The following is a 25970-nucleotide window of genomic DNA, read 5'->3' on the forward strand; positions in this document are numbered from 1 at the left end:
CACGGGTGCAGCACGGTTCCCTTCTGCTGCTTCCCCTTTCGGTCTCAGAACCGACAGTGGAGGGGGGTGGGTTGAAATCCCCCCTATAAAAAAAGGGAAAAGAAAGCAGTTTTGCAGAAGCCTTCAGCAGTCACTTCCTTTGGAAGGGCTGCTCAGCACCCACATTCCTGCTCTCTGAGCCTGGCAATCCCAGAACCACAGCAGGGGGGTGGGAAGGGACCCCCAGCCCCACCAGCTTGTTGGCTTTTTATGTGGTTTGGGGTTTTTTTTCCTCACGGTGGCCCAGGGAAGCAAAAGACAGCGGTGTGATTGTGAGAAGGGCTCTGCTGAGGGGTGGTGCCACCTGGTTTGTGGGGTGTCAGCCTCCCATGAGCCAGCTTTGGGCTGTGGACTGAACAGATCAGCACAGGGGAAATGAAAGGCTGATCTGTCGGCATCTTCTTGTTTTGTTCTGCTGTTTTAGGACAGGCAAACAATGTCAAGAAAACTGTTTTATTCGAGTGCATCAACAATTCAATCCAACAACTTGCCTGGACTGGGAGAGAATATATTGAATGAATGGCAACTGAACAGCTGAGGAAGTCGATTGTGTCAGCTAACGAGCCCTATCTCAGTTAATGCCAGCTTTCTATCACATCACTAATAACTGCAGAACACTGACTTTGTGCAAACACGAAAACTTCACACCTCTTTTCTAACTAACTGAATTATCAGTGCTGTTTGTAGAACAACAGATTTTCACTTCACCTGAGAATGAAAGCAGTGCAAACCTGTAGGCGTTGTGTTCTAAGGGATGGATGTTCAACCTTTGCTAAACATTGCTATTAAAACTTCTCAAACCCAACTTCAGAACACGCTCCTTTCCAGCAGAAATTAAGTGGACGCCTTTATTTCCTGAGCTTCTTTTCAGACGCTTTGACTTGCTGGAGAATGACTTTCAGCATCTTCCCCATTTTGGCCTTGGTCAGCGATTTCCTGCTGTACCACACTTGGTCCCACATGGAGCACATGTGTCTGGGGGAGAGATACAGCGGGTCATAATCGTGCAGCATGTCCCCCGGCCTCCTCTCTGCATACTTCTTATAAGCTTGGACTGGGCAGCTTTTGGGGTCGTTGGGTCTGGCAAAGAGAAGTGGAGCCGATGGCCCTGAGGCTTCCTCTGCATTGAGGTCGTGCTTCCACTCCAGGTACTCCAGCCCTGCCACGTTCCTTCTGAGCACCAGCTGCCCCCAGTACAGATTGTGGCCCTGGTTGTGTGTGCTCGCCCCAAACCCCCTAATGATATTTACAAACATCAGGTGCAGAAAGCCCTGTGGGTCGGTCTGACTTAACAGCCCCTTCTTACAGAGGTTATCCACGTGCTCATCTGTCAGGTTCTCCAGAAGAGCCCACTTTTCCTCTCTCTCTCTTTGAGACAGAAACTGGTGCTTCTGTTTCAAGGCTTCTGAGATGCCCTGAATTCGGGTCCTTTCAGCACGCTGTACTCATAACCGTGCTTCATCAGGTACTTGTCAATGCTGCTCTGAAAGAAACGCAAAGACCCAGGGGAGAAATCCATGCCGTTCTGTTTCTTTGCAGACGTGTAGAACAAGGCCAGGTAATGATCAAGGTCTTTGGGTGGCAGCTTATGGATCTCACGTGTCTCAGAAGGGCAGCGCACATCCAGCCACTCTCGGAAAACTTTGATGCTGGCAGCACTGCGGTTTCTCTTGCTCAGCACATCTAAAAGATAAGAAAGAGCTTTGTGATCAGTGACAACTAGCGAGGAGATCAGTGAAACAGAAAGAGATGCAGAATAATGTTCCCCTTCCCTTTAAAAATCAGGCAGTCACAAAGCCTCTCCGTTAAAGCTTTGGTTCTGACTTGCCCACACCGCTCTGTAGCACTCGTCTGGACGTGGAAGGACAGCCTGTCTTCTCTTCCTCACTTAAATGGTGAATCTGCATGCTGCCATCCAGATAACTGCAAGGTATTTTCTTTTTGAATCATGTTTTAATTAGGAGAGAATTATTGGGAGCTGTAATTGTCATTGCTGGCTTGTCTTTCTGTCGGTAAGGGACTGAATTTTGCCCTGGCTGACTTTGAGGTCATAACCATGCTCATAACCATGCTCATAACCAGCAGCTCCACTCCTGCTGCTGCAGCATTAGCCACAAAGTTCAAACAAGCCAAAATGGCCCTGGTGTGCTTTCAGCAATTTGCAACTGCTCTGGCTTGTGTTTCGTGGTGACCCCAGGGGCCAAAGTCTGCTCTGTTCAAATGAATGGGAGGCAGCCTGGATGTGGATCCTGTCATCTGCCTCAGGACCGAGCGCCCTGCAGTTCATACATTGAAAATGTTGAACCTCATTATGTAAGACATATTTCAAAGCTTTCCTCTGCCCTGAAATCTCTTCAGGGCAGGAAAGCTCTCACTGTAAAATAAAAGCGTGAACCCAAAGTTAGGGGTGAATACTAAGGAAGAAGAGAAGATGAATAATATGTTTAAAGGAAGGGAAGCCAGCTGGGGTCTTTCTAAGTTGCTGTGCAGTACCACATCTACAAGTTCCACATGGCACGAGACATTAGTTCTTTGGGTTGCTGTACAGCCCCATCTGCCCACCTGTGATTTTTCCAGGGCTGAAGAAAGGATAGATTAAAAAGGGTTCTAAGCCAACATCTAGAAGTTCTTCTTCTGGCACTGAGCTATTTTGTATGTGCTTAGCAATCATAAAATGCTGTGACTGGATGGAGGTGGATTCTGCTGTGCTGCTGTCTCAGTGTTTTGCCTGTTCTGTTTTGTTAGTGAGCAGTCCATGGGCAGAGATGGATGCCTCAGTGCTTACACCTGGCTGCTAGAAAACCAAGCCATGAAACTGACTAGCCAGCAGCTTACATGGATTGACATGGAACAGCACCTGCAGGCATGCAAACAGTTATCAATGCAAATGATGTGGCTCACTGTAATGCCCTTAAAAACCTGGGCATTTGCATTTTATTTGAGGTGTTTAATCATTCAATCAAATGATGTGGAGCTGGTATGTGGTAGCAAGGCTCCGGTGTAGCACATATCTATGCTAAGCCAGAGTTTCAGCCAAAATTTCTGTTTTGTTGCTTTAAAAGTTACTTCCTCATTCTTTTTTTCCTTCTGTGAGACCAGAGTTCACATCTCTGGTTCCAGTTTCTCACAGGGATTCTGTCTTAAGTACAGCCAACATACTGCATGGTGATACCAAATGAAAGACCAAGATATTCAAAGTGGGTTAAAGCTACAGCCAAGGCAACATCTGGGTATCTCAGTAAAAGGCATTATCTGTGTAGGAATATTTTTAGTCCCTTTTGGTAGAAATGGCATGACCTAAATAGGACGCATTTATTTAGATGCTACAATACCCATTTTGCCAGCTAAAGGAAGTCACCCTCCTGTAATTACTTGGGAAAGTGAAAGGTGCCCACAAACCCTCCCGTGATTAAAGCTCCAGGGCATCTTACTGGTTTTTGAAGATTCAAGAGGTTGGGTGGCATTCCTGCCTTGTGGGCTCAGTGAGGCTGAAGGACGAGGGGCCTGCTCAGAGCCTGACAGCCTGCTGTCCTCTGCAGAGCCCTCGGTGGCATTGTCATTCAAGTCCAAGGTTCCTGAGACGCTGCATTCAGTAGAGCTCAGGTGCATTTGCTGCTGGACATCCACTGTGGCTTCAAGCTCAAAGAACATCACAGGGGCAGGTGGCTCTGGCTGGGCTTTTCCTTCAGTGTCGGAGATAGGAATCGATTCTAAATCTTCTTTTGGTGCTGCTGACCCAGCAGAATCCCTCGCTCTTGAATTTTCAGACACTGTGGGATTGAGGGGACCCACACCCAAGAAGCTGCTTTCCAGGATCTTTCGATCCCTCCCAGGAGATTTTAGAATACAGCAAAGAGGTGGGGGAGGCGTTGCCATGGGGGTGAAGCCAGACGTAGAGGTGACTGCCTGCTTGTTAATTTCTGTCTTCAGATCACGATACATCTGCAAACCCACCTCAGCAGTTACATCTTCAGGTGGTGACCATGAAAGAACATTCTGGTCGATTCTCTCTTCTTGGTTTTCTGCACTCAATGCATGCTGCTCATCATCAGAGATGATGTGCAGATCTTCATTGTATTCTAGCTTCACCTCGTGGGGGTCCGTTCTGATTTTGCCTATGGCCATTGACAAATGCTGCTCTGCTGCAGAGCCTGGTTGCATGGATTTGCAGTTTCTTTGGATTGGTCTGGCTGCTGGTTCGTTACGTATTTTGCAGACAGAATCTTTTTGCTGAGGGCCACGTGATCCCATGGCAGCGCTGTCTCTTGGAGGCCTTTCAAAAGACGAGGCCATCCTGATCCTGCTTTCACCTGCAGCAGCACCTCGTGACGGAGCCCCAAAGGATGTTTGCCTCCTTCTCTTTTCTGCAGCCTTGTTCCCTTCCTTGCTTCCAAAGTGTAAATCTTCACACGTCCAGTGATAGGCATGTCCAGCTCCACAAATCCACACGACAGAATTCTCCTGGTGAGGCTGACCCACGTTCTGCACGGTTTCCAGGGCTGGGATATGAACGCATATGGTGCCATGTGTGTGTGCCCAGGTCACAAGGTTGGAGAGATCCTTGCAAAGCGAGCTGGCATTGCTGCAGGCTTCATCAGCCACGCTCTCAAACTGCAAAAACACGTTGGAAGTAATTAAGTGAAAGGGGACGTGCATAAAGTGGTAGTCCTGGGGGCTGCTTTCAGCCCCATCCTGCAGAATAACAGCTCCACATCAGTGATCCTTCTCTTGATCCTTTCTAAAACAGTAGATTCTTTCTTTAAAAACAATCATCATCATTTAAAAAATCCTCCTCTTTGAAGACCTGGAGGGTAATTGGGTGTGGTTCTGGAATGGTGAGTTTATAATGGATACAAATGCAATTTATGCATAGTTGTGGGCTTGTGCCTTGATCAAGTAGTCGTGCTTAAGAATTTGTCATACTGCAGCTGAGCCACAGCAGCTGTTCACATGTGTCCTTAATTTTCAGCACAATTAAGGTGAACACACTTGCTGAGTCACCCAAGCAGGTACTGCAGCTCAGCTGAGGGGGAGGCACCTCACTGAAGAGGATCTCAGTTGTGCCCTGAGCAAGCTGGCACCTATCACCAATTCTGTACTCACTGATGGAAGACAACAAGAGGAAGCATCAGCAATCAGCTCCTCTGCCTCCCTCCTCCCTGCAGCCAACAGGGCTCATAGTTGTGCTGCTGGGAGGATGCTTCCCAGAAGCTGAAAAATGGGCCTCACATCCACGTGTCTAAAACTCTGCAATTTTAATGCTGTAACTGATTCTGCTAGAAACAATTGGTTTGGGTCGAATTTATGCTGTAAGATGTACTCACCATGCTGCTGTTTTTATCTCACTGGGTGTTCTTTCGTGTGGAATTCAGTAGAATATCCTTTCTTTTTCTCTCAGGACCTAAAATAACCATCATACGTGTGTGTGTATATTTAGAGAGAGAAAATATATTTGTACATACATATATAAAATGTCTGGCTGGCAGATACTGCTACTTTTTTCCAACGTTCAGCCCAAAATAGATGCTTCCACAGGACATGTATCTTCACAGAGGTAAGCAATCACATTTAGTCCAAAAGAACTCTATATAGAATGCTTGGCTTATGTAAATATTTGGAAGATTTGCCTATAGAGCATACCAAAAAAACTGGAACAAAATAGAAGTATTGGCAACAGGATTTCAAAAGGGAGATGTTCCTTCCAGCCCTGGCACTTTGTGGCTATTAATCTGAAGTTCTCCAAACTGACATGCAGAAACATTTCTGTGTCATAGTCTGGAAGGATGCTGTAATTCCTGCATCACTGGTTACACACCTTACTGTCAGTGCAGATATTGCAACAGAGCCGAGAAGCCTCACGATGCCCTGTGTGACTGCGACTGCATGAATTCACCGTTCGTAATGGCAGCCTTTACTCCAGGCTTAGTCTTAATCTGTTATTAATTACAAGTTTTACATCAAGTGGCAGCAAAAGATGCCTGACTGAAAGCACTGTGCACTGGAATCCTGTCTGAACTGGCTGTGGGAGCAGCTCTGGCCCTGCAGGCTGTGAGCTTGAGCCTGCAGGGCTGGTTGCCAGCTCTGTGTGCTGCTCTTCCAAGCCAGCTGCAGAAGATGGAAGAAAACCATCCCAGCTGACAGATGTAGGGCCGCTCTGTGAGCTGTGAACATGCTGTTTGTCTGCAGGGATTTACTTCAGGTTAGTTAAACTGAGAGAAAGACTGTAGGTGCACAGTTGTACTGCAGGTATCCAACTGTGTGCCAGCACCCTGGCTCCACTGTGCCCTCAGCCCCCAGCCATGCTGTGCTCCCCCAACCAGGGCAGGCCAGGATGAGGCCCAGCACCCAGCCCAGCTGCCAGGAGGAAGGAGTGGGGCTGGGGAACACAGGAGCCACGTGGTGGAGGCAGCCCTCGTGTCGTGACAAACAGAACGCAGGGATTGGGAAACCACTGCTTGGCCACATTCCTGTGCTGAAGAGCTCCTGCAAGTGTGTTTACACAAACCTTGCTCTGTCGATTCAGAACTTCCAGAAAGCAGCACGCTCTGGGGCCGCACAGCAGCCCGGCTCCACGGCTCAAGCTGGCACAGCACTTAGGAAAGCTGAATTTTAAATGAATGCTTCAGTCTGCTGATGCCAAAGCAAAACGTGCTTTGCTGAATGCTGAGCCCAAGTGAGTAAGCATGCAAAATGTTCAGGCAAAAGCGTAATTGTTCTAAGAGGAAGGAAAACAAACGGCCATCAAAGCGGTGTGGACTTCTGAACTGCTCAGCATGAGGGAGTTCTCTTGAACCAGGCAATAACAAACACCTGCGGAACAATTAACAGGTTTTCTTTATCCTAATTAGGCAAAGCACAAGCTGAAAAGTTCTCTCTAAGCTCAGGTGATGGATGGTGGCACTGAATGTCCCTTTCAGCAAGAACAGCACAGCTCGAATCTTTCTGGTCAGGTCAGCTTTACATCCCAGTAAGGAATGAGCAGCAGGCATCAGAACCACTGCAGCTTGGAGTGAAATCGGTGCATGTCAGCAAAGCTCTGCAAAGCCTCCTGCTCTTTACACGAGCATCAATCCATGCGTTCCTTTTTAAGGCTTCCTATTGATAGCAAAGCATTCTGGGCTAAAATTATCAGTGCTGTTTGCAGATGCAAGCCTGTGAAATGTGCAAAGCCAGGATTTTTAAGGAATTTTCTAACAGAAATCTGCTTGCTTTAAAGTAGTGGACTGGGCAGCTCCCCGCAGTGCTCCTCAGCCTCCGTCTGCCCATTAAAAGCTGAACTAAGCTCTGGGAGAACTGTTTTGCTCTTTCTGAAGTTAGAGCTTTATCTTGGAGCTCAGCGTGTGTAACTCGTCCCCAGGGGGCAGGACAGCTTGGGCAAACAAAGAATTTCCATGCATCACTTTGGCCCTTACCCAGTGTGGGAAAAGGTAACAGAAATGGAAGCTGTGCGTGGTCACAAGGCCATGAAGTTACTGAGTTGGCAGATGATCATCTTGATTTCTATCATGGGAGCCCTTAATTGGAATGCTTTTATCTCTCCTTATCTCCAAGCACACGTCTTCCTTTTCCTGATCTCACTGAAAAAGCCTTTTTTTCTCTTCAGATTTAGGTCCAAATAAAAACTCTGGTAATCATATGAGGGTACTTCTTCAGCCCAGCCCTGCTTTCTTATTTACATTGGTTGAGAGCACCTCCAAAGAAGCTGTAAAGTGGAGGAAGACTGAATTTACTGTTAGAACTGAGCAAAAAGGGGGGAATTAAAGAAAGGGGGAAAAATGTGTTTACAGCACTACCTGCTTCCAACAACAACAGGCTCTGTGTGGGGAAGGGGCTCAGAGCTTGGGGTTTGTATGTGGAACCCACACCTTCGTGCAGAAAAGCAGGAAATTCCAGAGCTGTGCAGGGAATGTTTGTTTGCTTTTAACCCATAGGGAAATCACTGCATTAATGGAACCTGCAGTTACGTGAATTCATGCTCACCAGGAGAAAGAAGGGGAACAAAAAGTTGTTTTGCTCTCTCGTGGCCCCGCACCGGTAAGCTTTCAAGATGCTAAGGCAATATATGCTTATTTTCTCTATGGATTAAACAACAAAAACGTGGTCAGGTATTTTAAAGAAGCCTGCAGCATTTCAGTGGAGCCCTTAAAGCTGACTACAAGCATTGAAATGCTGCTTCCTATTTAAGACTTTCCTGTGCCTAGTTTGTGTTGTGGGGAAAAGATTCAGTCCTTTCTGAGAACAGTTCTTTAGTAAGGTTGCTACCCAGAATCACCTGACATAAATATCCATGCTTTACCCTTTTACATTTCCATGAACTCCATGCAGCACTACAGGATGGGGGTGGTTGTCTGAAACTCTCTGTGATGTACGCAGGCTTATGCAAGCAGGAGAACTAAATAAAGAGCCTAATTGTACAGACACTGGAAGCCCTTTAACCACGCTGTTCCTGTCCCTCCACCCTGTAATAGTCCTGGATGTGTTTCTCTTATGTCTCATAAGGTCTGTTTCACAGATTAGAAAGCTGAGGCATGCACAAAGCAAGTAAATATGAGAGCTTTGGCTTTTCAGCTCTAGATAAGACAGTGCAGGAAACTGGAACAATCCCGGTTGAAAAACAGGATACAGAGCAGCAGTTCTTAAACTTGGCTCCCACCCCCTCCCCCAGCATGGGTTGTTTGTTCCTGCTTGCTTGAGTAACACTTATTGGAGGTGGAGGGACACAGGACAGCTGTAAAACATGCATAGAGGAGGGGATGGGCTGCCAGAGAGCTGCAGAGAAGGGGTGAGGGACGCTGCTGGAGGGACAGCAGCGAGAGGAAGTTGTGCTTGAGCACGTCGGCTTGAAAGGAGCAAGCAGGGGGCCGAGAGTGGAGGAGAAATTGCTCGTGGCTGCCAAAAACCATTGAACTTGTCCCACAACTTCTTAGCGAGGGCCTTTGGGGTGGATTAATCATTTCCCAGCACATCGTTCTTCCTGTTCTCTGCCACGTTTGTTCCTTTCCTCCCCGCAATGTGCCACGGCCTTCTCAGCGCTTCTGCTCTGTTCTGCTCCACCTCTCCTTCCCTGCTTGCAGAAATGCAGTTCCCGAGATACTTTGTACTTGCTACAGGGTGGCATGTCTGTATTTTGAGAGAAAGCAACATCCAGCTGTGTGAGAGAGGGCCGGAGCTGACTGCACGAACCAGCCCTCAGAGTTAAATGTTAAATGTTAGCATACAGTAAACCACATTCCTTAAACAAGAGCTTTTTGGTCCAAAGAACTGGACACATTTTTTCATCCGAGTCCTAATTATGTCTTCTCTTGAGGGTCTGCATTACATGGCTGCCGTCCTTGTAACAGAACTGTGAGCTCTAAATCAAGTCTTCTTCAAACAGAGCCAATAAAAGCCTGCAGCCAGCTGGCAATGGCTCGCCTGCTCCAACAAGCAGTAATCAGCCTCTAAAAACAGATGTAGTAAAGGAAAAAATTAATTTTAAAACACGAACTGCTATAAATAGGCAAAAAAAAAAAAAAAAAAAGTAAAAGCTGAATTTGGAATAGGGCAAATCTGTTACTTGGGTGGAAAATGCTACAGCATCGATCACAATTGTGTTGCTTATCCTGTTAGTGCTGCCATTTGTGAGCAGCCTCACACTTAGAATGAGTGCCATCAGGGGGGAGGGGGCTGTTATTTTCCATAACTATTCTACATGTAGGCTGATTTATTTTTCCTTTTTTCTTTTCTTTTCTTTTTTTTTTTTTTCCTTCCAGACCTGCGCTAGGGGTGAGTGCCCCATTGTGTCAGCAGGGAGCAGACTGTGGGAAATTGCTCTATTCCCCAGCAGCCGATTGTGTTAAAATAATCTTTCACTTAATTAACAGGAGAGGATGTCTGTTGGCAAGAAGGTGTTTGTACAAGTTTTCCATTCTTGTAGCTGTTCGCCTCACTCTTTGCGGTATTTTTCAGGAAGCTCGAGCTTCACTAGTCATGTGGTAACATCATCGTCTATGGTAATTTCCTACGACGATTCTAACCCTCACCATTTCACGAAGCCTGCGCACGCCACAGCCATTACCTGCGCTCCTCCCCGCCTCTTCTGCAGGGAGCGGACTCACGGCGCGGCCCCGCCAGAGGGCGCTCGCCCGCCGGGATGAGCTTTGCGCCCCGCCCACCGTCAAGTCCCCGCCCACCTCCGCCTCCCCGCCAATCAACACCGTCCCTTCCATCGACGTTCCCCGCCCACCGCAGTGGCAGCGCCAATCAATACTGTCCTTCCCATCGACGTGCCCCGCCCACCGCAGTGGCCCCGCCCACCATCACGGCTCCCCCTGCTCGATTGCCCAGCAGGCGAGAAGGGCGCTGACAGCAATGGCGCTCGGGGGCGGTCGCAGTGCTGGGCTGCGGGAGGTCAGGCTGGTGCTTGGAGGTGATGATCTCCAAGGTCTTTCCCGCCTCAAATGACTCCACGATTCTCTGCACTCGATGTGCTGACTCGAAGGAAGCCGGCCGTCTTGCTGCTGAAAATACAGCGCTGCGCAGTGCTGACTGGTGGTGCTGCTCAGCTGAGCACCTCCCCGTGCGCAGCCCTCGCATCAGCGATAAGGCTGTTAGTGTATCTTCAGTGCTTTCAGCGTCTGTTCTCTCCGTTATTTTTTTTAGGATTTAATATTAACATCCCATTTGTCAATCTGCTAGAAGGAACTTGCTTCTCTTCTGTTCCGTGGTTGATGTTCATTGCAGTTTTATCTATTTCTGGACAGTCTTTTTAGCTGAAGTTATAAAGGCGCATTTCCTAACATCTACTGAACTAAAGAGAAACCTGCAGTGCTGTTGGCTGGAAGGAGCATCACCCAAAGTTCCCAGCGCTGACCTGTGCATTTGATTTGACCTTAACCCAAACGCTTTTTCATCTGTTCTGCATCACACATTGCCTAACCACAAGCAGGGGGTAAATGCTTCATAAAACACTCTGCATGAAATGCGGTAGAAAAATTGTTATTAAATGATATTTGTGGTGAAACCGTGACTTGTAATTAGACCTAATTGTTCGCAATGAGACATACTAACCTATATATATACATATGTATATATGTAGCAGTAGGGAATGATTTCAACTACTGACACCTTAACTCTTTTCCAGGCTTGAGGATTTCACCTTTTTGGAAGCACTTTGGATCTGTGCTGACTCAGTATGGGGGTAGGTGCAAAGTCAGTTTTGCTAGCAACAGGCAAAGAGCTAATTCCCATTTTTGCACCTCAGGTGTTTATGAAGGTTTGCTTTGGATGTGATACTAAATTGCTGTGGCTCCTGGAAGCAGAATTCCCACCACAGAAGCTTTTGCTCTGGCAGGATTTTCTGCTGTTGTCTTTGAAGTGTCACTGTGTCCCTTACCTCCTCCTGGGTCTCTGGAGGTGCTTCAGGAAGCTTCTCACAGAGCAGTGCAATCTAGGGAGGGAAGACAAGGACCTCACCAGCACTCAGAGGACAGGGTAGCCTGGAATAAGAGAGAGAAAGAACATATTAGTTATTTAGAAAAGTGATCTTAAAGCAACTTGAAGATCCTTTGTGTGGAATAGAAACGAATAGAAGGTTCTCTGCCCCGAGAGCTGAGTCTGCAGTCACTCCTGAGTGGCATCTTGAGGCAGAAGCTGGCATCAGCATCATCTGGAGAAGCACCCTAACAGGCAGCAGCTCCCAGTTTCTGTCTCCCACCCAAGTGCTGCATTCAGCAGGAGCTGAGTCTCACAGGTGAAAAATACCACAGGTGGATGGCATCTTGCCTCTGGAGAGACAGCAAAACCAGCACTGACACACCTAACCACTAATTTGGAAAAGAGAAATACACTCTGGCATAGCATCCGTAAGAGCTTGCCAACCTTTGTCCTGCAGCAGTGATAACACTCTTTCCAAAGTGTGAGCAAGAACAAATAATTAAGTCTGTTCTCTAAATTCAAGAAAGAAAGATAAAAAAAGAGGTAATGAGTGAGTTCAGGTCTGGGTTCTGTGCTGTAATTGTCACAATTTGGAAATCTCTCCAAGCCCATAACCATAAACCAGCTGTCTCTTACTGGATCTTCCAGTGCGTGCTCTCAGCTGACTCAGGCATCAGTTAACATGTCTGAGAAAATCACCGAGGCTGTTGCTTTCCTGCAGCCTAAATATGCTCCTCAAACAGCTGTCTGTGCTGTGCTTCTGGGGACGTAGGCCTGGCTGTGAGCACTGGGTTACAGCCACAGCCCTGCTCCTGTGTTTGCATTACAGCCTTTTTGCTCCTCTGCTGACCGCAGCGCTCAGGCAAAGCTCAGCAGGGCAAATCTTGCTAGCTGTCTTACATTGTTGCAGAAGTAACACACTGAGATTAAGTATCTTCTCAATAAGTGAAGTTAGATACTTATTTGTAAGCCTGGTCCTTAATGCGAGAGAGCACCTACAGCTGTCCCTCTAAACTATACTTGGCTACGTAGGAAGAATGTCTCAGTTGAAGTTGACTTCAGCTGCTTGCAGCGTGAAAGGCAGAATTAAGTCAGTACAGATCTCCAGTGCTCAAGATATGCCTCTGCTCCTTCCTTTCCAAATGGCCCAGTCGTCAGGAGTCTCTTCTGTGTTGATGCAGTGCTTTTAAGGAGAACACACATCGAGAGGTGATGTTTAGAGAAGGCACAGGTAGCTGTGCATAAGGTTCTGCAAACCAGCTGACACGAGGCACTGCTGGTACAGTGCTGTCACTGCACTGCATTCACTGCCCCCGCGTCTGAGCATCTCACCCAATTAAATATGAAACATCCTAGAGGATATCGTGTTCCTTTGTTTCTTTGGCAACAGAGAACTTGAGCTCTCTTGATCCTCCCCGACTTCACGTTTTGCAGGTTCATGTCTCGATGTTCTTTTGATGCTTGTTTTAACACCCTGGAGATCTCAGTCCACTCTCACGTCTGTTACACAGAAAATGTGGTGTACAATCGACTAGACAACGAGAGAGCTGCTTAATGAGCAGACATTTCTCATCAGCACCCAGACCTAAAGGTGACAAAGAAGTGCTGTGGGCAGAGCAGCAGGACAAGAAGCCACATCTATTCTTAGCATCATAGCAAAGTGCCACTGATCACAGTGACCACTCCTAACATTAGCTAGGTGGAGCATGGACTTGCAGAGAGCAGCTGTAACTAGTATGTATGTAAATAATAACAGTAAGTAGCCAGTCTCCCTGTTAAAAGTCTGGTTTGAGGACACTGGACGTAGGTGACTGCTTCTATTTGTACACTTCCATCTACTTTGAGCAAATAAGACCCACGCTGGTCTGAGATCAGAACATTTCTTCCCATTTTTTTTTTGCCATTGGAAACATAAGCAAGTCCTCCTAGCACAAAAGCAAAACCCCTCAGCCCTGGAGCAAGGCTTTGCTGTGCTGCTTCCATTACATAACATCCTCCAGGAACATATGGGCCAGCAAACAGAAGACGTCCGCTGCATAATTATGGCACTGACAAACCCATTGAACCTCAGCAGCTGCCACTGGGGAGATTTCATTCATTCCCAGTATTGCCTTTTAAACTTAAGTGGCACTGAAACAAACACATCTTTGATCCAAGTAGGAAATCATTTGGAGCTCTGTGCTTAATAGAGCTGAAGCCCTGGGAAAATGATGTCTTTATTAGCCTGTATGACAATGCGGGCCTCATGGCAGGCATGCAGCAGTCTGATGTCAGCCCCATTACTTCTTCAGATGTATTTGGAAATATTTGTTCTTGAACTGATGTGGAAAAAAGTGCTTTAATTCAGCTGTGCTGCTGAAGCACCTATAAACTGCATCTGGGACCTCAAAAGGAATGCGAGGGAAGGGGGAGAGGAAGCATGGTTGTGGCAGTTCCAAAACAGAGCCGTGTCTCTGCATTTCTCCCCTTGGGCTATTCCATGTTCTTTGGGGGTCACTTGTTTCTCCCTTACCTCAAAATGCCAATGAGAGATTTCCCTGGAAAATCACTCTGTCTTATTCCCTGGTGGAGGTAATTGTAAATATGATCAATCTAAATATTACTCCTAGTTACAAACAATTACATCAGCTGAGAAGGGAAGCTGGCTCTCGCACAGACAAATCTGGCACGCTTACAGTAAGTGAGCAGCGGTTTGCAGATGTATACATCTAATGGAGATGTTCAAGATGCTCTCTGTGTGCCTCTCTATCTCTTTTAGGGCTCCTTTTTTTTTTTTTTTTCATTTAAATGAACTGCGCTCAGAGTCTGAAATTCCCTCGTCTGGAGTCATCTAACATCTGTGTTATATCCATTTATACAGCAGATGCAATGGGAGACAGCCTGACGACAGAGGACAGAGGTGATGAGCTAGCATTTCATCGAACAATACCTCAGCCTGGCAGGTGAGCAATGGAGAGCTTTCAGAAATAATGCATGAGCTTCAGGCTCCCCTGCCACAGGAGTCTGTTACCACGCTGCTCACCTGGTAGCTGCTGTTTCTTTTACCACTGATCCCTTTTACAGCGTCACCTGTGCTGATGGAAGAATCAGTGTCATGCAGCAGCCCAGTAATGGAGCTGGGAGAACCAGGTTCCCAAGCAGCAGTGAGACAAGCAGGCACTTGGACTTGCAGTTCTGAGTTACACAAAGCCCTCCGAGTTCCCACACGAGTGAGATCTCTTTAAACCCTGCTTGCCGAGCCATCGAGACCCCCTGGGTGGTTTATCAGGAAACTGGCACCATCATTAGAGCACAATAAAATAAAATCCTTGTAAGGAAATAGAAGAGCACGCCGGTCTCGTTCTGAACAGATTTGTAGCATGGAAGGTGATTGAACTGCACCAAACTTTTATTGAGAAAAAAAAAAAAACAAGAAGGCTCTGAATAAAGAAAAGAAATACAGAACTTCAACAACACAGCAGAGGACAGAAATGAAGTTTATTTCACTGCCCTGGGATAGCACAGGGAGATGTGCTTGTAAGGATGGTTGTTTGTATAAATAAATGTTCATTCTTGGCAGTGGAATGCAAACTATGCTGAAGGGCTGGAAACAGACCACTTTGTAAGGCTGAGGCCAGAGTAAGGGAAAGATGAAGCGAGGTTGTGGAGAGGAAATTCACATTCATTTTTAGCAACTTGGAGAGTTTCTCAAGCATGTTTGACATTTTTAATTATGCTGATGTAGAGCCTATTCAAGGACAAAAGAAGTCAGGATTACAGGGTGAACAATTAGGAAATTTCACAGCGGCCAGCTAGGGATATTGTTGCCTGTGGGCCTGGAGACTTTGCTGAAATATGGGATCATCTTTCCTACTTTCGAGACAAATGGAATTTGAGCATCTTGCAGAATCCTCCCCCAGGTCAGGAGCCTCAGATCTGCACTGTTTTACTAAAGGTGCATTTTTGATGGCACTGCAAGGAGATCAGTCTGAACTGTTGCTTTGTGTCCAAGCTTTCCTGCAGGGCTTCCTGAGGAGGCGAGGAACAATCTCACTGCATCTGCACCAACTGTTTCAGAATCCATAACAATTACAGTGGGAAATAAGACCGCATTTTCTTGTGGAGAAGAGGATCAGCTCTGCTGCATCAAATCACACAGCCACGGCCTGTTTGTCCACCCTCCACGCTCAGACTGTTGTACATCATGGCCACAGCATCTCGTTTTGTTTGGGTACCACTGGAGGAGGGCTGTGAGCGCTCATTCACCAGCCTTCCCTGCTGAAGAACTCGCAAGGACATCCACCTGTATTTCAGTTCCTGTCTCGGTGTGACACGCACAGCACTGGAATGGCAGGAGTTCACCATTTGTTGCTGAGCAGAAACATTTTGGAAAAAAAAAAAGATAAGGGAGAGGTTTTAAATGCACCCCTGCTCTATTTGCCCAAGATCCCATGCCTTGTGTGCTAATGCGAGGGCTGCTACTCGTGCTTTTAAGCGTGGTACAATTGAATAGGAACCTGCATTCTCTTTGAGCTAATGGAAAGTCACAGTGGAGGTATCCAGCTTCTGGGCATGAATAAATCATCAAGGGTATGAATTATTCAGTGAGCATCCCCACAGCATGTGCTACATTCAGACTCGAGAGGCAGAATCCTCACTGTGTGGGTTTTTATCCCCCCAAATTACAAATGGTACGACAGGCTAATGAATCTAAATATTCAAATGAAATCTTGGGAAATTAGATTAGAAGAATAATTTAGTAAAAAAAACAACAACAGAACAGTAAAAAGGTGCATGAAAGAGCTGAGGTACTTCAGCCTGGCTACAGCTACAATGATCAGATGTTCTTCTTAGCTCGGTGACACCGTTGAATCAAGCTGTCCACAACAGTCAGAATCACACTGGGAAATATGAATAAATAGTGGCTCAGGAAATTGGAAACACCGGTTGGAGGAAAGAGCTGAAATGATGTGGGCACACAAACAGGGCAGAAACCGACCTGTGCCTCTAGCATCTTGTGTGCGGTTCTGGGGGTAAATTAGAAGGGGGCATCACCAAACCAGACATGAATCCACTCCGACACAGGCTGGAAGAAATAAAAAAGCCCAATGCACTCAACAGCCAGGAAATGGCTGGTTCATCCCTCACAGGAAATGAGTCACCCGAAAGCAACTGCGAGGAACAGCGAAGACAGGGAAGTTCTGAAATAACACGAGCTGATAACAGCGTAACACGTACAGATAAGTCTTTCATTTTGTCATTCGTTAGCAAGGAGGCAAGAAAGGCAAAAATTCAGATTTTGTGTTATTCTTGCAATTTTAATTTGGTGTAAATACTTGCAGCACAAAACCAAACCAGGGGACAGACGGTTCCAGTGCTGCTGAATGGGGGATATTGTAAAATGGCAGCACTAATGAGAAGTTTCATGTGCAGATAAAATTGCTTGCAAAGTGCTAACCATCTCTGTCCTTGGAAGGGAAGCATCAGATTGCTGTGTGGCACAGCAAACACAACATTCAGTTTTGCAGCTCGAGCTGCTTTGAAACTTTTTTTTTTCCTGTCTAATATTGAAAATATATAAAGCTCAATTCCAAAACAGTGCATCAATCACCTACCAACTGGTCCCCTTTTTGATAACTCTACAGTGCCAAACTCTTCTGGATCAGTGGAAAAAATACTTCCTTTGCTAATGATGAATGCTGCTGGTAAAACTGAAAGCCTACCGTTAGGAAACGACCTCAGCACCGAGCCAGCACAGCTTGTGTGCTCACCCCTCTTCCTCCAGTAACCCAGCTCTCTGCCTGTGCAGCTTGTAACTCCTGTCCTGCAGTGCTGCTGGTCCCCCTTCCTCTCCATTCCTCAGGCTGATCAGCAGACACACAGGTCTTATTTTGGAGTGATGAACACAGCAGTGAGATTGCTCTTTCTCTTCTAGCTCCAGCCTAACCATTTCCAGGGCTGTGATGTGGCATCGTGAATGATGCACATAAGAATGTTCTTGGCATCCCAAGATGTTGCTAAAGCTGCAAATATTCTTTCAAACAAAACAGCCGTGTTAATTGAAAGTGGCTTAAAAGAAATAAGAGCAACAAAAAGAAACCAAGTTATTTGAAACATCCCCTGCCACTCCAGATTGCATTGGGGCTATACTATAGCAGAGTTATAAATGAAAGTGTTTCCTGGTTTAGAAGTTTGCAAGGTACTGAGAATAAAAAGGGAGAGGAGGGTGCAGGAAAGGAATGTTTTGTCATTGAAGCACTATCCAGGATATACACTACAGACAGTTCATTTTCCTCATCAGAGACCACATTTTTGGAGGGTTCCTGTTTTCAGTTCACTGATAGAAGGGCAGGATTTAGCAGTCAGCAGAAGAGGGAAAAAGCTTTCTAGTTTGCCAAGAATACAGTTACACAGAAAAGCATCCTGTGACCGTAGCACAGGCTGCAGGGCTATTTAAAAACACAAAGAAAAAAAGGCAGGAAAAAGGTCCTTTTCATTTCAGAGGGTTCTCTTCCCAGCGTGGTAGATTAAACTCGGGCAGATAACGTGGGCAGGAAGGGCTCAGAAAGAGAAAAACCTGGGTGTGCCTCTCCAAGGCCTTTCTGGCCATGTGAGTAACTGGAGCTGGGGGAGGGTGGGACCTTGTGCTGGATTCTACCAAAGAGGCTGATTCATATTTTTTTCCTTCTCCTCCTCTTTTCTTTTTTCTCTTTTCCTCTTTTTCTTTCTCACGTGGCTATTTTCACGTGGGCTTCTTTTTCAAAACAAAAAGATACAGTCAGGTCATTCTCCCAGATACTGGCGTTGTTTGGTTTTGGGGTTTTTTTTTTCTTCATAAGGTATTATCTTGTTCTCAAATGCGTTTTCCTGTTTGGCCCAGAGAAATGCCGCGTTACACAATAGCATCCTTAGTCAGTTTGCTACCATTGTGTCAAAAAAGATACTGGAGTTTCAGTTAAGTATTACAGTAAGATGATAAAAGGCTGCATCATCAGCATTTCTGCTAGAGAATCTGAGTAAGCTTGCACAAATTTGAACAGTTTTTTTAGTTAGGCCACAACTGCACCAGAGGTCTTTGAAATATAATAAACCCTTGATGGCATCCACCCATGTTTGCTTTTCCAAAGATATCTGAAAAGCAGCTGGAATATCTGCACTTGCAATAAACTAATTTCAACAGCCACCAGAAAGTGAGATGTTAGATAATAAGAAATGAAACTCTTCCATGTGAAACACAGCTTAAAATAGGCACAGTTGGAGAAAGTGTGTTATGGTTTGTGAGGCAGGAATCAAATTCCTGCTCTGCTTTGATCAAATCAGGTTTAACTCTCTGGCTCTCAGCTCAACGACTCTAAAGCAAATCACACAATCCCATCATTTTCCCCTTCTCTGACTCATCTAAGTTGTAAATCTCTTATCAGTGGCACAAGCTAAGCTTCCTTTCATATGCAGCGCCTAGCAAATTAACTTGCATTTCAGAAGGGGCCTTTGGTCGCCTGTAGTAATAGGGAAGAACATAACTCTTCTCCATTTTGAACTTTACTGTTGCAGCAAAGGGCAAATGGCTGGGAGCCCGACGAAGCTCTTGATAAAATCTGAGCTCATTGGGAGCTCTTGCGTGTCACAGACGGTGCCAAGAGTGAGCTGACAAGCGAAGCATCCCACCGCTCTATGAGAAAACAGGGCTCTGGGCTATAAGAACCAACACAGGAATACGTATTCAAGAAAAACTTACAGCTGGCTTCACATTTTGAATGTTGGTTTGTTTTTTCTTTCTTTCTCCTATAGTTACCTGTCTAGTGTATGCTTCAGAAGGAAATGAGAACGCAGAAGGCATGCCCATACCTGTCAGAACTACCTAGCATTAAACAGAAGCGCTGCCCAAGGACACGACTCCATGTTTCATCTGCACTTTTAAATCTTCGCCCAAACCCTTTGCAGGTGCCACAGACACCGTTGTGTTACAGCTCCTATGCTTCCATCCATGTGTTTGTTTACTGCTGACAACAGAGGCAAGATTGGCAGATGTGTACAAATGTTTTCACAAAAATGTCAGCAGTGGGTGTGCGAGTGAGGGATGAGGGATCCTTTCTGCAGCAAGACCAGTATTATGTTGCCTAGAAACACTCAAAACAGGGCTGCAGCTAATGAAGCCAAGATCAATGTCGACCGAACGTTAGATATTTGATTCAGTGCTACACAAGGGACTCGTAGGGAGGCCTGGGACAATTAATTTTTGTGCTGCAGTCAAAGGATAAGGTTATGACAAGCAAGGCAAAGACAATAAATAAAGCTGGTAGAATTCCCAGCGAGCAAATATTGGCTATATTTAAACAGAAACATGCAGCCTTTCATCCACATGGCGTGAGCAGGAGGAGCAGCTCAGGGCTGCCAGGTGGGAGTGCTGTGGGGTGAGCACTGCTCAGCCTGCTGGGACCACCTGAACCACAGGGATGCTCCCAGCTGCTCCTTTTTCTCAATGATTTTAAAGGATCCGCATCTCTTGGCATGCAGAGGAGGTGGATGGTTATGGTTAACATATCCATATGTTTGCATTGCATATAAACTCGCTGTAGCTGACCCAGCACCTGCAAAGGTACTGCTTTTAGAAGTTTGGAAAAGCGCAGATTTTTACCTTAGCCTCTGGGAGATATGCAGCAATTGCACACATTCAGCACGAAGCACGCTTATCTAAGTAATCACTGACTGGAAAAGAGGTGTTTCTGTCAGCAAACGTTGCCAGAGCTGCACCTGAGGGGGTCGCCGCCTCAGGCAGCACAGCCTTACCTCAGGCACTCCCTCTCTACATAATCCTTATCCTTAAGACATAACCCGCAAATAAACGAGCAGATTTTACCCTAGATTTTAAGAAAAAAACACCTCCTAAGTGTTGTCTAACTTCATCAGCCCCCCAACTGATCGAGTCTCCCTTACTCGAGATGGCGGCTGACAGCAGTGCGCGGCTTCTCTACCCGTAGCCAAGATGGCAGCGGCCGCTCTCCGCGCAGGAGGCTGCAAGGCGCCGGGCCGCGCCACGGATGATAACGCAATGTGCGCGTTGGCGCCCTTGCCCGTACTCAAGATGGCTCCCGATGAGGTTATTTCATGCCCTGCCCCCAATCAAGATGGCGGACGCGTGTGGCATTTCGACATCCTTCCCGCTCTCAAGATGGCTCCTCCCAGCCGTGTCCCGGAGCCTATCCAATCGCGCCACACACTGGGGCTGAGAACCGCCCCTCGCCCCGCCCGCAGCCAATAGGCGCGTGGAGAAGCTCCAGGGCGCCAACCTCCGGAGGAGGGCAATCCCCGCCCCGTCCATCAAGATGACATCTCCAGTAGCCAATGGGATACTGGCGCGGGTGAGGCGGGCCGGGTGGCGCCGCCATTTTGTGAGTCTATAACACGGAGCGGTCGGGCTCGTTCCTGTTATTCCGGCGTCTCCACTCCGTTCCCTGCGGGTCTCCTCCGTGTGCAATGGACGGGTGAGTCTCGGCCGGCGCGGGCGGGGCTGCGCCGGTAGCCGCTCCAAGGGACCGCGGGGAGCGTTACGGGATCCCTCCCGGGGTCCGAAGGAAGGGATCGAGTTGTGGTACCGCGCCGGGGGCTGGGGCGGTACCGGGAGGGGGGGAGGGGGCACCGTGGGCGCGGTCGGACCGCGAGGGGAGGGGAAGGAGCCGGAGCCGGGGGGTGCAGAGGCGGGGGTTCTTTGCCACCGGACGAGGAGCGGCTGTGGGGGGCGAGAGCCGCACTGAGGGTCCCCTCTCCCCCACTCCCAACAGACGGCCACGGTTGCGGGGTTCGGGAAGGCCGCGCTTAGCGCCGCACCGCTCCGTGCCCGGAGGTGGGAGCGGCGGCTCCGCCCCGCTGGGTGCGGGGGGCCCGGCGGCGCCGCGTGGGCGTGAGGGGCTGGAGCGCGTCCCCGCGCGCGTGTGCGTGTGTGTGTGGAGGGGGGAGGGGGGTGGCGGGAGCGGGCGCACCTGAAGACGGGAGCGCGCACCTGGCGGCGGGGGCGCGCTTGCGGCTGATTCGCTCCCATTGTCCGCAGCGGGGAAAGGCGCGGGGCTTCCCGTGTTTGTGGGCGACTGCGGGGCGTGGAGGAGATGTGGGAGCGCGGAGACGCTCTACGTGGAAGTAAAGGCAACTGAAACCCTTCTGAGATGTGGGGAGGGAGGGGGTGCAGAGCCACGGGTTCGGCTTTTCGTTTTTCAGATCCTTTGGCACGGAACTCTCTGCCCCGCTGGTTTTGCTCCGAGGATTCCCCCGTTACAGCCGTGTTTGCTTTAAAGCTAACTGTGTTTTCCTGCTGATCCGATCCTCGTTCCTTGCTGAGCGCGGTGTTGAGCTGCGGTTCTTCCCAGAGCCCCCAAAAAGCAGTTTGTGCTCCCAGAGCCTCGTGCATCGCGTGGCTTGGGATGTAGTGTGCTCTTTACACTGAAATAACGTCTATTTTCATTAAAAACAAAACAACAAAAAAAAAAAACCAACGAATACCACATCCCAAAACTGTATCTTACAGTACATGCAGTTGGGAAAGCTGTTTTGCTGCATATGTTACAATAGCTTCTAATTTACGTGTCTGAATTATTCCTGGCCTATGGAAGATCTCTGTGTGATCTGCTTACCCCAAGAAGGCTGTCGCCTGTTAGAGTTTGAGCAGCTCCTCTGGCTGGCACTGTGTGCCCTCAGCAGAGCTGTGATTTCTCCTACCCGAAGTGATGCCTGGTTTGGTGTCTGGTTGATTCTTACTGCATGCAGGGAGTTTGTATGGAAAGGCTGTTTGGGAAGGGATTCAGGTTTTGCCCTGGTTCTTAATCTCTTATCTGTTAGTGCAGGAATCATTTCATTTTATGTTAAGAGTAACTTCATTACAGGTTGTATTGCCAGCTCTTCTAGGAAGTGAACTATGAATCCCATATTGGAGCTTGTTAGGTGATAACAACGCAGCTGAAGATATAATGTGCAGGAGAAACAAAATATCACATTTAATGAAAAATAGATCAGTGCTGCTGCTAGTTCTGTGCAGTTTATCACATGGGTTGCAATTCTGGGCTCAGTAGTGCTTGGCATGTGAAAGCTTTTCCTGTTGGATAATTGTAAAGGCTGTCCCCTGCTAAGGCGACTTTATGTAAAACATTTCCTGTGCCTGAGGCCCGCAGGAGGAACAGGAAGCAGGAGCAGTTGCTGGGGGTAAGGCTGAGAGTTTTGGAAACTGGAGAGATTCCTTCTTCGTAATGCACTTTGCTGGAAATACCTTAATGACTGAAACCCGTGGGTCAATGCATGTATTTTAATGGAAGAAATGTATACTCATAGCATATGTAGCAGTTGCTGGAGAATGATTCTCTAAGCTGATACGTCCAGGTGGGTGTGATTTGCTCGCTAGTGGTGGCCCTCGCAGTGCAGCAGAACCCGTCTGAACCTGGGCAGAGCCTGGAGAATCCCAACCCCTGCCAGGCTGCAGCTCCAGCTGCAAACTGCTGCGGTGTGATGACATGGCAGGTTGGGTTGGAGGAGGAAGTGTGAGGAGCTGAGCTGGCCTGGGCGTGCGTGACAGCTCATTTGTGGAGCTGGGGAGATGGGAATGGCTTAATAATAAGATGGAGCAGTACTTAATTCCCTAAAAGATGAAGCGGTGCAGAAGGGCAGGGAAGGAAGAACAGGTCTGTAAGTTTTCTGCTGTTATTGGCTGAGGTTTGAGTGGTGTTCTTGAACACTTCAGATTTCATGTTGTTGTAAGAATGACTGCAGTGCTCTCTGTTAGTGCTGTGTGTCCTTCCTGGCTGCAGCTAGCCATGCTGGGTCCTCTGCCCTGGACGTTTGGACTTTGTCAGCGATCCTGTTTGAAAGATAGGAGCTGAAATGGGTGGTGCTGCAGGTGGTGCTCCTATCTCAGCTGTGTTACGTTGCTGCTTTACCACGAGTTGGATTTTATTTATAAAAATAAGTAAAAATCTTCAGTGCAAGGGGGTAATTGAAATCCTCTGCCTGCCTGGAGCGCGCCCACTGGAAATAACATCCAGGTGTGGTGATGCTCTGGAAGGTTCCTGGGGTGCAGTGTGACAGGCTGATCCCAGTCTGTGGTGTTCATGGCAGTGATGTGTGCTGCTGACAAGAGCTAGCCCCAATGGCTTGGCGTCCAGCTATGTTACTGTTCACGTTGATCAGTTAATCTGAAATTCTCACTTTAAAAGCTTAAGCATCCGTGATAGAGTTGTTTTTTCCTTCTGCTGTGTTAGGCTGGGAGCTGCCTGGCTGTGCTCACGTGGAGCTGGGCTGTGAGCACCAATAGCTCTGAGTGCTGCTGGTCCTCAGTGCTGAGCTGACTGCTCCTTCAAAGTTAAGGGAGGGTTTCTTTACAGAGCAGGGGAGGTTACTCCTCCAGTGTCAGGTTTTTAAGCATGGTGGAGGTGACTGTTGGTGATGGAGCTGACTCTTGACACTTCTGCCCTTGGTTTGGTCAAAGGCTGCGTTCTCATCACACTGCATTGCTGTGAAGGGAGAATGCTGGAGTTGTGCAGCCTGGGGTCCTCAGTTTCAACCCCACAGCATTGTGCTTAAAAAGGGACACGTTCCATTCTGGGCAGTGGAAGAGCTGCATTTTTATTTTCCTAGGACTGCTGGGTCTCGGGTCTCCACCATCACCATCTAATAATTTTCCTTTGTATGAACTGTCCTTGGCTCACCTGCAAAGACAACTGTGCACTTTGACTTGCTTTTTTTCTTACTGCTGTAAACTATGCTGGATATTTGTGGCAAACCTATCTAACTTTTTAATCCTTTTCTTTCTTTTTTCTACAGCATTGTCCAAGATATAACAGTTGGTACAAAGGTAGGCACTTCTCACTTTTTCTCTCTTTTTACACTGCTCAGCATCTTGACCTAATTTTAGCCTCGCCAAATGTAGATCTTGAGCTTGAAGGGGTTATTTCTGGTACCATGTCCAGAAGGTAATTTAGTTTCATGTGCATTAAAACTTTTATTATAGCTCAGCACTTAGCTCTTGGCATTTGGACATTGATTATCAACTGTCAGAAGAGAATGTTATTGCATTTAGGAACAGCCCTTTTCCCCTGCTAAAATGTCAAGCTGTGCTTGTTGTGTGTGCTAGATAATGGTTCTCAATGGAGAAATTGGTCCTTTCTCTTTAGAATTCCCCTTCTGCCCCAAAATGGAGTGTTTAGCTGCTGATTTCTATCTCCTGTGAGTACAGTAAATATGACCTTTACCCTCCAGCCTCAGGTTTTGAAAGTGCAGACCTAGCCCTGAAACTAAAGTGCTGACAGGAGCCTCCTTATCTGTGCTGCTCGGTAATTGCTGCTGCGTTCACAGGATAAAGCACATTCCTCTGAAATGCTGAACTGGAATGTGTGGGACAGATTGGCTCTCCTGGGTGTATTGAGGGCTTTTTATTTTCCTTAGTGAACATGGTAGGTAATGTTCTGGGCTCAGGGTCACAGCAGGTTCAGCCCTGCAGGTTCTTATTTGGTAGTGCGTGGATGTGGATGTTGGCCTTCGGAGGAACGGCCGTACAGCTTTGTGGCTGTGTTACATCTTCAATGCTTGTATCTTGAGTAAGGAACAGAGATGTGTGCGAGCTCAAATAGGTGGGGGAGTGATGCAGTGTGAGATAGGGCTGATGTGGAAGGGAGCTGAGCTGGGGTGGTGTGAGCTCTGGTGGGTCTGTGCAAGTGGAGAAGTATTAGAGAGAATTTGCTCCTAGAAAGCAGATAGCTGTAATATTGAGAATACAGAACTGGATGCGAGTGCTGTAAGCACAGGTGTGTGTGTGTGTTAGTGCTCCAGGGTTTCTGAGGAGCATGAAACATGAAGGAAACCTCTTTAGCAGCTTGTAGGGGCAAGGTTGTTCTCACTTCTGCAGTGTGATGATCTGAAATCTGAATCAATCATGGTGACAGCACGGCGTTCTCAACCAGCACTGAGCACTGTGCTGCTAGGAGCTGAGCTTCCAGTAAGGAGGAGGGGAGGTTAGAGGATGGGCAGAACAGCTGGCTAATAGTTCATAGCTACTTCACAAAGTGAAGCAAGCAGTCTCCTGACCACCGCTCTGAATAATCTGATTAATCTAGGTGGAAGCCCCCTAAATCGGAATGAATGTTGCATCTGTTAATCTGCAGCTTTAAGCGACGCTTCTACGCAGCTCAATGTGATTAAGAAGCTTCTGGAACTGTAATTGTGGTCCTCTCAGTCCATCTTGAAAAGCTTCAGGATGTGGTACAGAGTGCCTCGTGGTTCTGTCTGTGGGGCACAGAGCAGTCAGGTGGTTACAGTGAGGGCTGGGAGAAATCCTGAGCTCGTGCTTTCGCTCCTTGCATGACGGAGCTGTAACAGCTTCTGTGCTGTTTGGGCACTGGGGCAGAGAGGAGAAGCGCACTGAAAATGAAGCCGTGTGTTAAGGCAGGGAAGGGGAGGGTTGAGATGGTTGAATCGGACCTCAGAGCAAAAAGGGAAGTTGAAACATCTTGATAAAGGTAAGTTCTTGAGAACATTTTCTGATACAGCCATGTTATCTGATTGCT

General features: G+C 47.5%; 2 protein-coding genes and 2 long non-coding RNA genes across 8 annotated transcripts in view; 2 read left to right on the top strand and 2 right to left on the bottom strand.

Moving 5' to 3' along the window:
- Positions 1-506: 506 nt before the first annotated feature.
- Positions 507-5461, bottom strand: LOC128090360 (uncharacterized protein KIAA1958 homolog). The gene is given in 4 exon segments (XM_052702632.1): positions 507-1447; positions 1450-1722; positions 3471-4650; positions 5364-5461. Coding segments are annotated over 4 exon segments (2016 nt in total). The 5' UTR covers positions 5367-5461; the 3' UTR covers positions 507-887.
- On the top strand, positions 1323-19806 carry LOC128090361 (uncharacterized). Of its 2 annotated transcripts, XR_008210921.1 has the most exons (5): positions 1323-1504; positions 1884-1969; positions 5009-11218; positions 14315-14396; positions 14518-19806. It is a non-coding gene; the product is annotated as an uncharacterized LOC128090361 (long non-coding RNA). The 2 variants fall into 2 exon arrangements; XR_008210920.1 differs by lacking the exon at positions 1323-1504 and having other exon boundaries at positions 1692-1969.
- On the bottom strand, positions 7662-20696 carry LOC128090363 (uncharacterized). The gene is made up of 4 exons (XR_008210922.1): positions 20368-20696; positions 11414-11516; positions 8020-9479; positions 7662-7741 (listed from the first exon to the last, which is right to left on the bottom strand). It is a non-coding gene; the product is annotated as an uncharacterized LOC128090363 (long non-coding RNA).
- A 102-nt stretch (positions 20697-20798) lies between these two features.
- Positions 20799-25970, top strand: part of PTBP1 (polypyrimidine tract binding protein 1) — a 28217-nt gene continuing 23045 nt past the window's right edge. For 3 of the 4 annotated variants that reach the window (XM_052702605.1, XM_052702606.1, XM_052702608.1), the window contains exons 1-2: positions 20799-20915; positions 24232-24262. In XM_052702605.1, the coding sequence (XP_052558565.1) occupies positions 20908-20915; positions 24232-24262 (39 nt within the window). In that variant the 5' untranslated portion in view covers positions 20799-20907. The remainder of the gene's footprint in view (positions 20916-24231; positions 24263-25970) is intronic. The other variant, XM_052702607.1, reaches the window with a different exon arrangement.

Source organism: Tympanuchus pallidicinctus, unplaced genomic scaffold (genome assembly GCF_026119805.1).
Source record: "Tympanuchus pallidicinctus isolate F22 unplaced genomic scaffold, pur_lepc_1.0 scaffold46, whole genome shotgun sequence".
NCBI classification, from domain to species: Eukaryota; Metazoa; Chordata; class Aves; order Galliformes; family Phasianidae; genus Tympanuchus; species Tympanuchus pallidicinctus.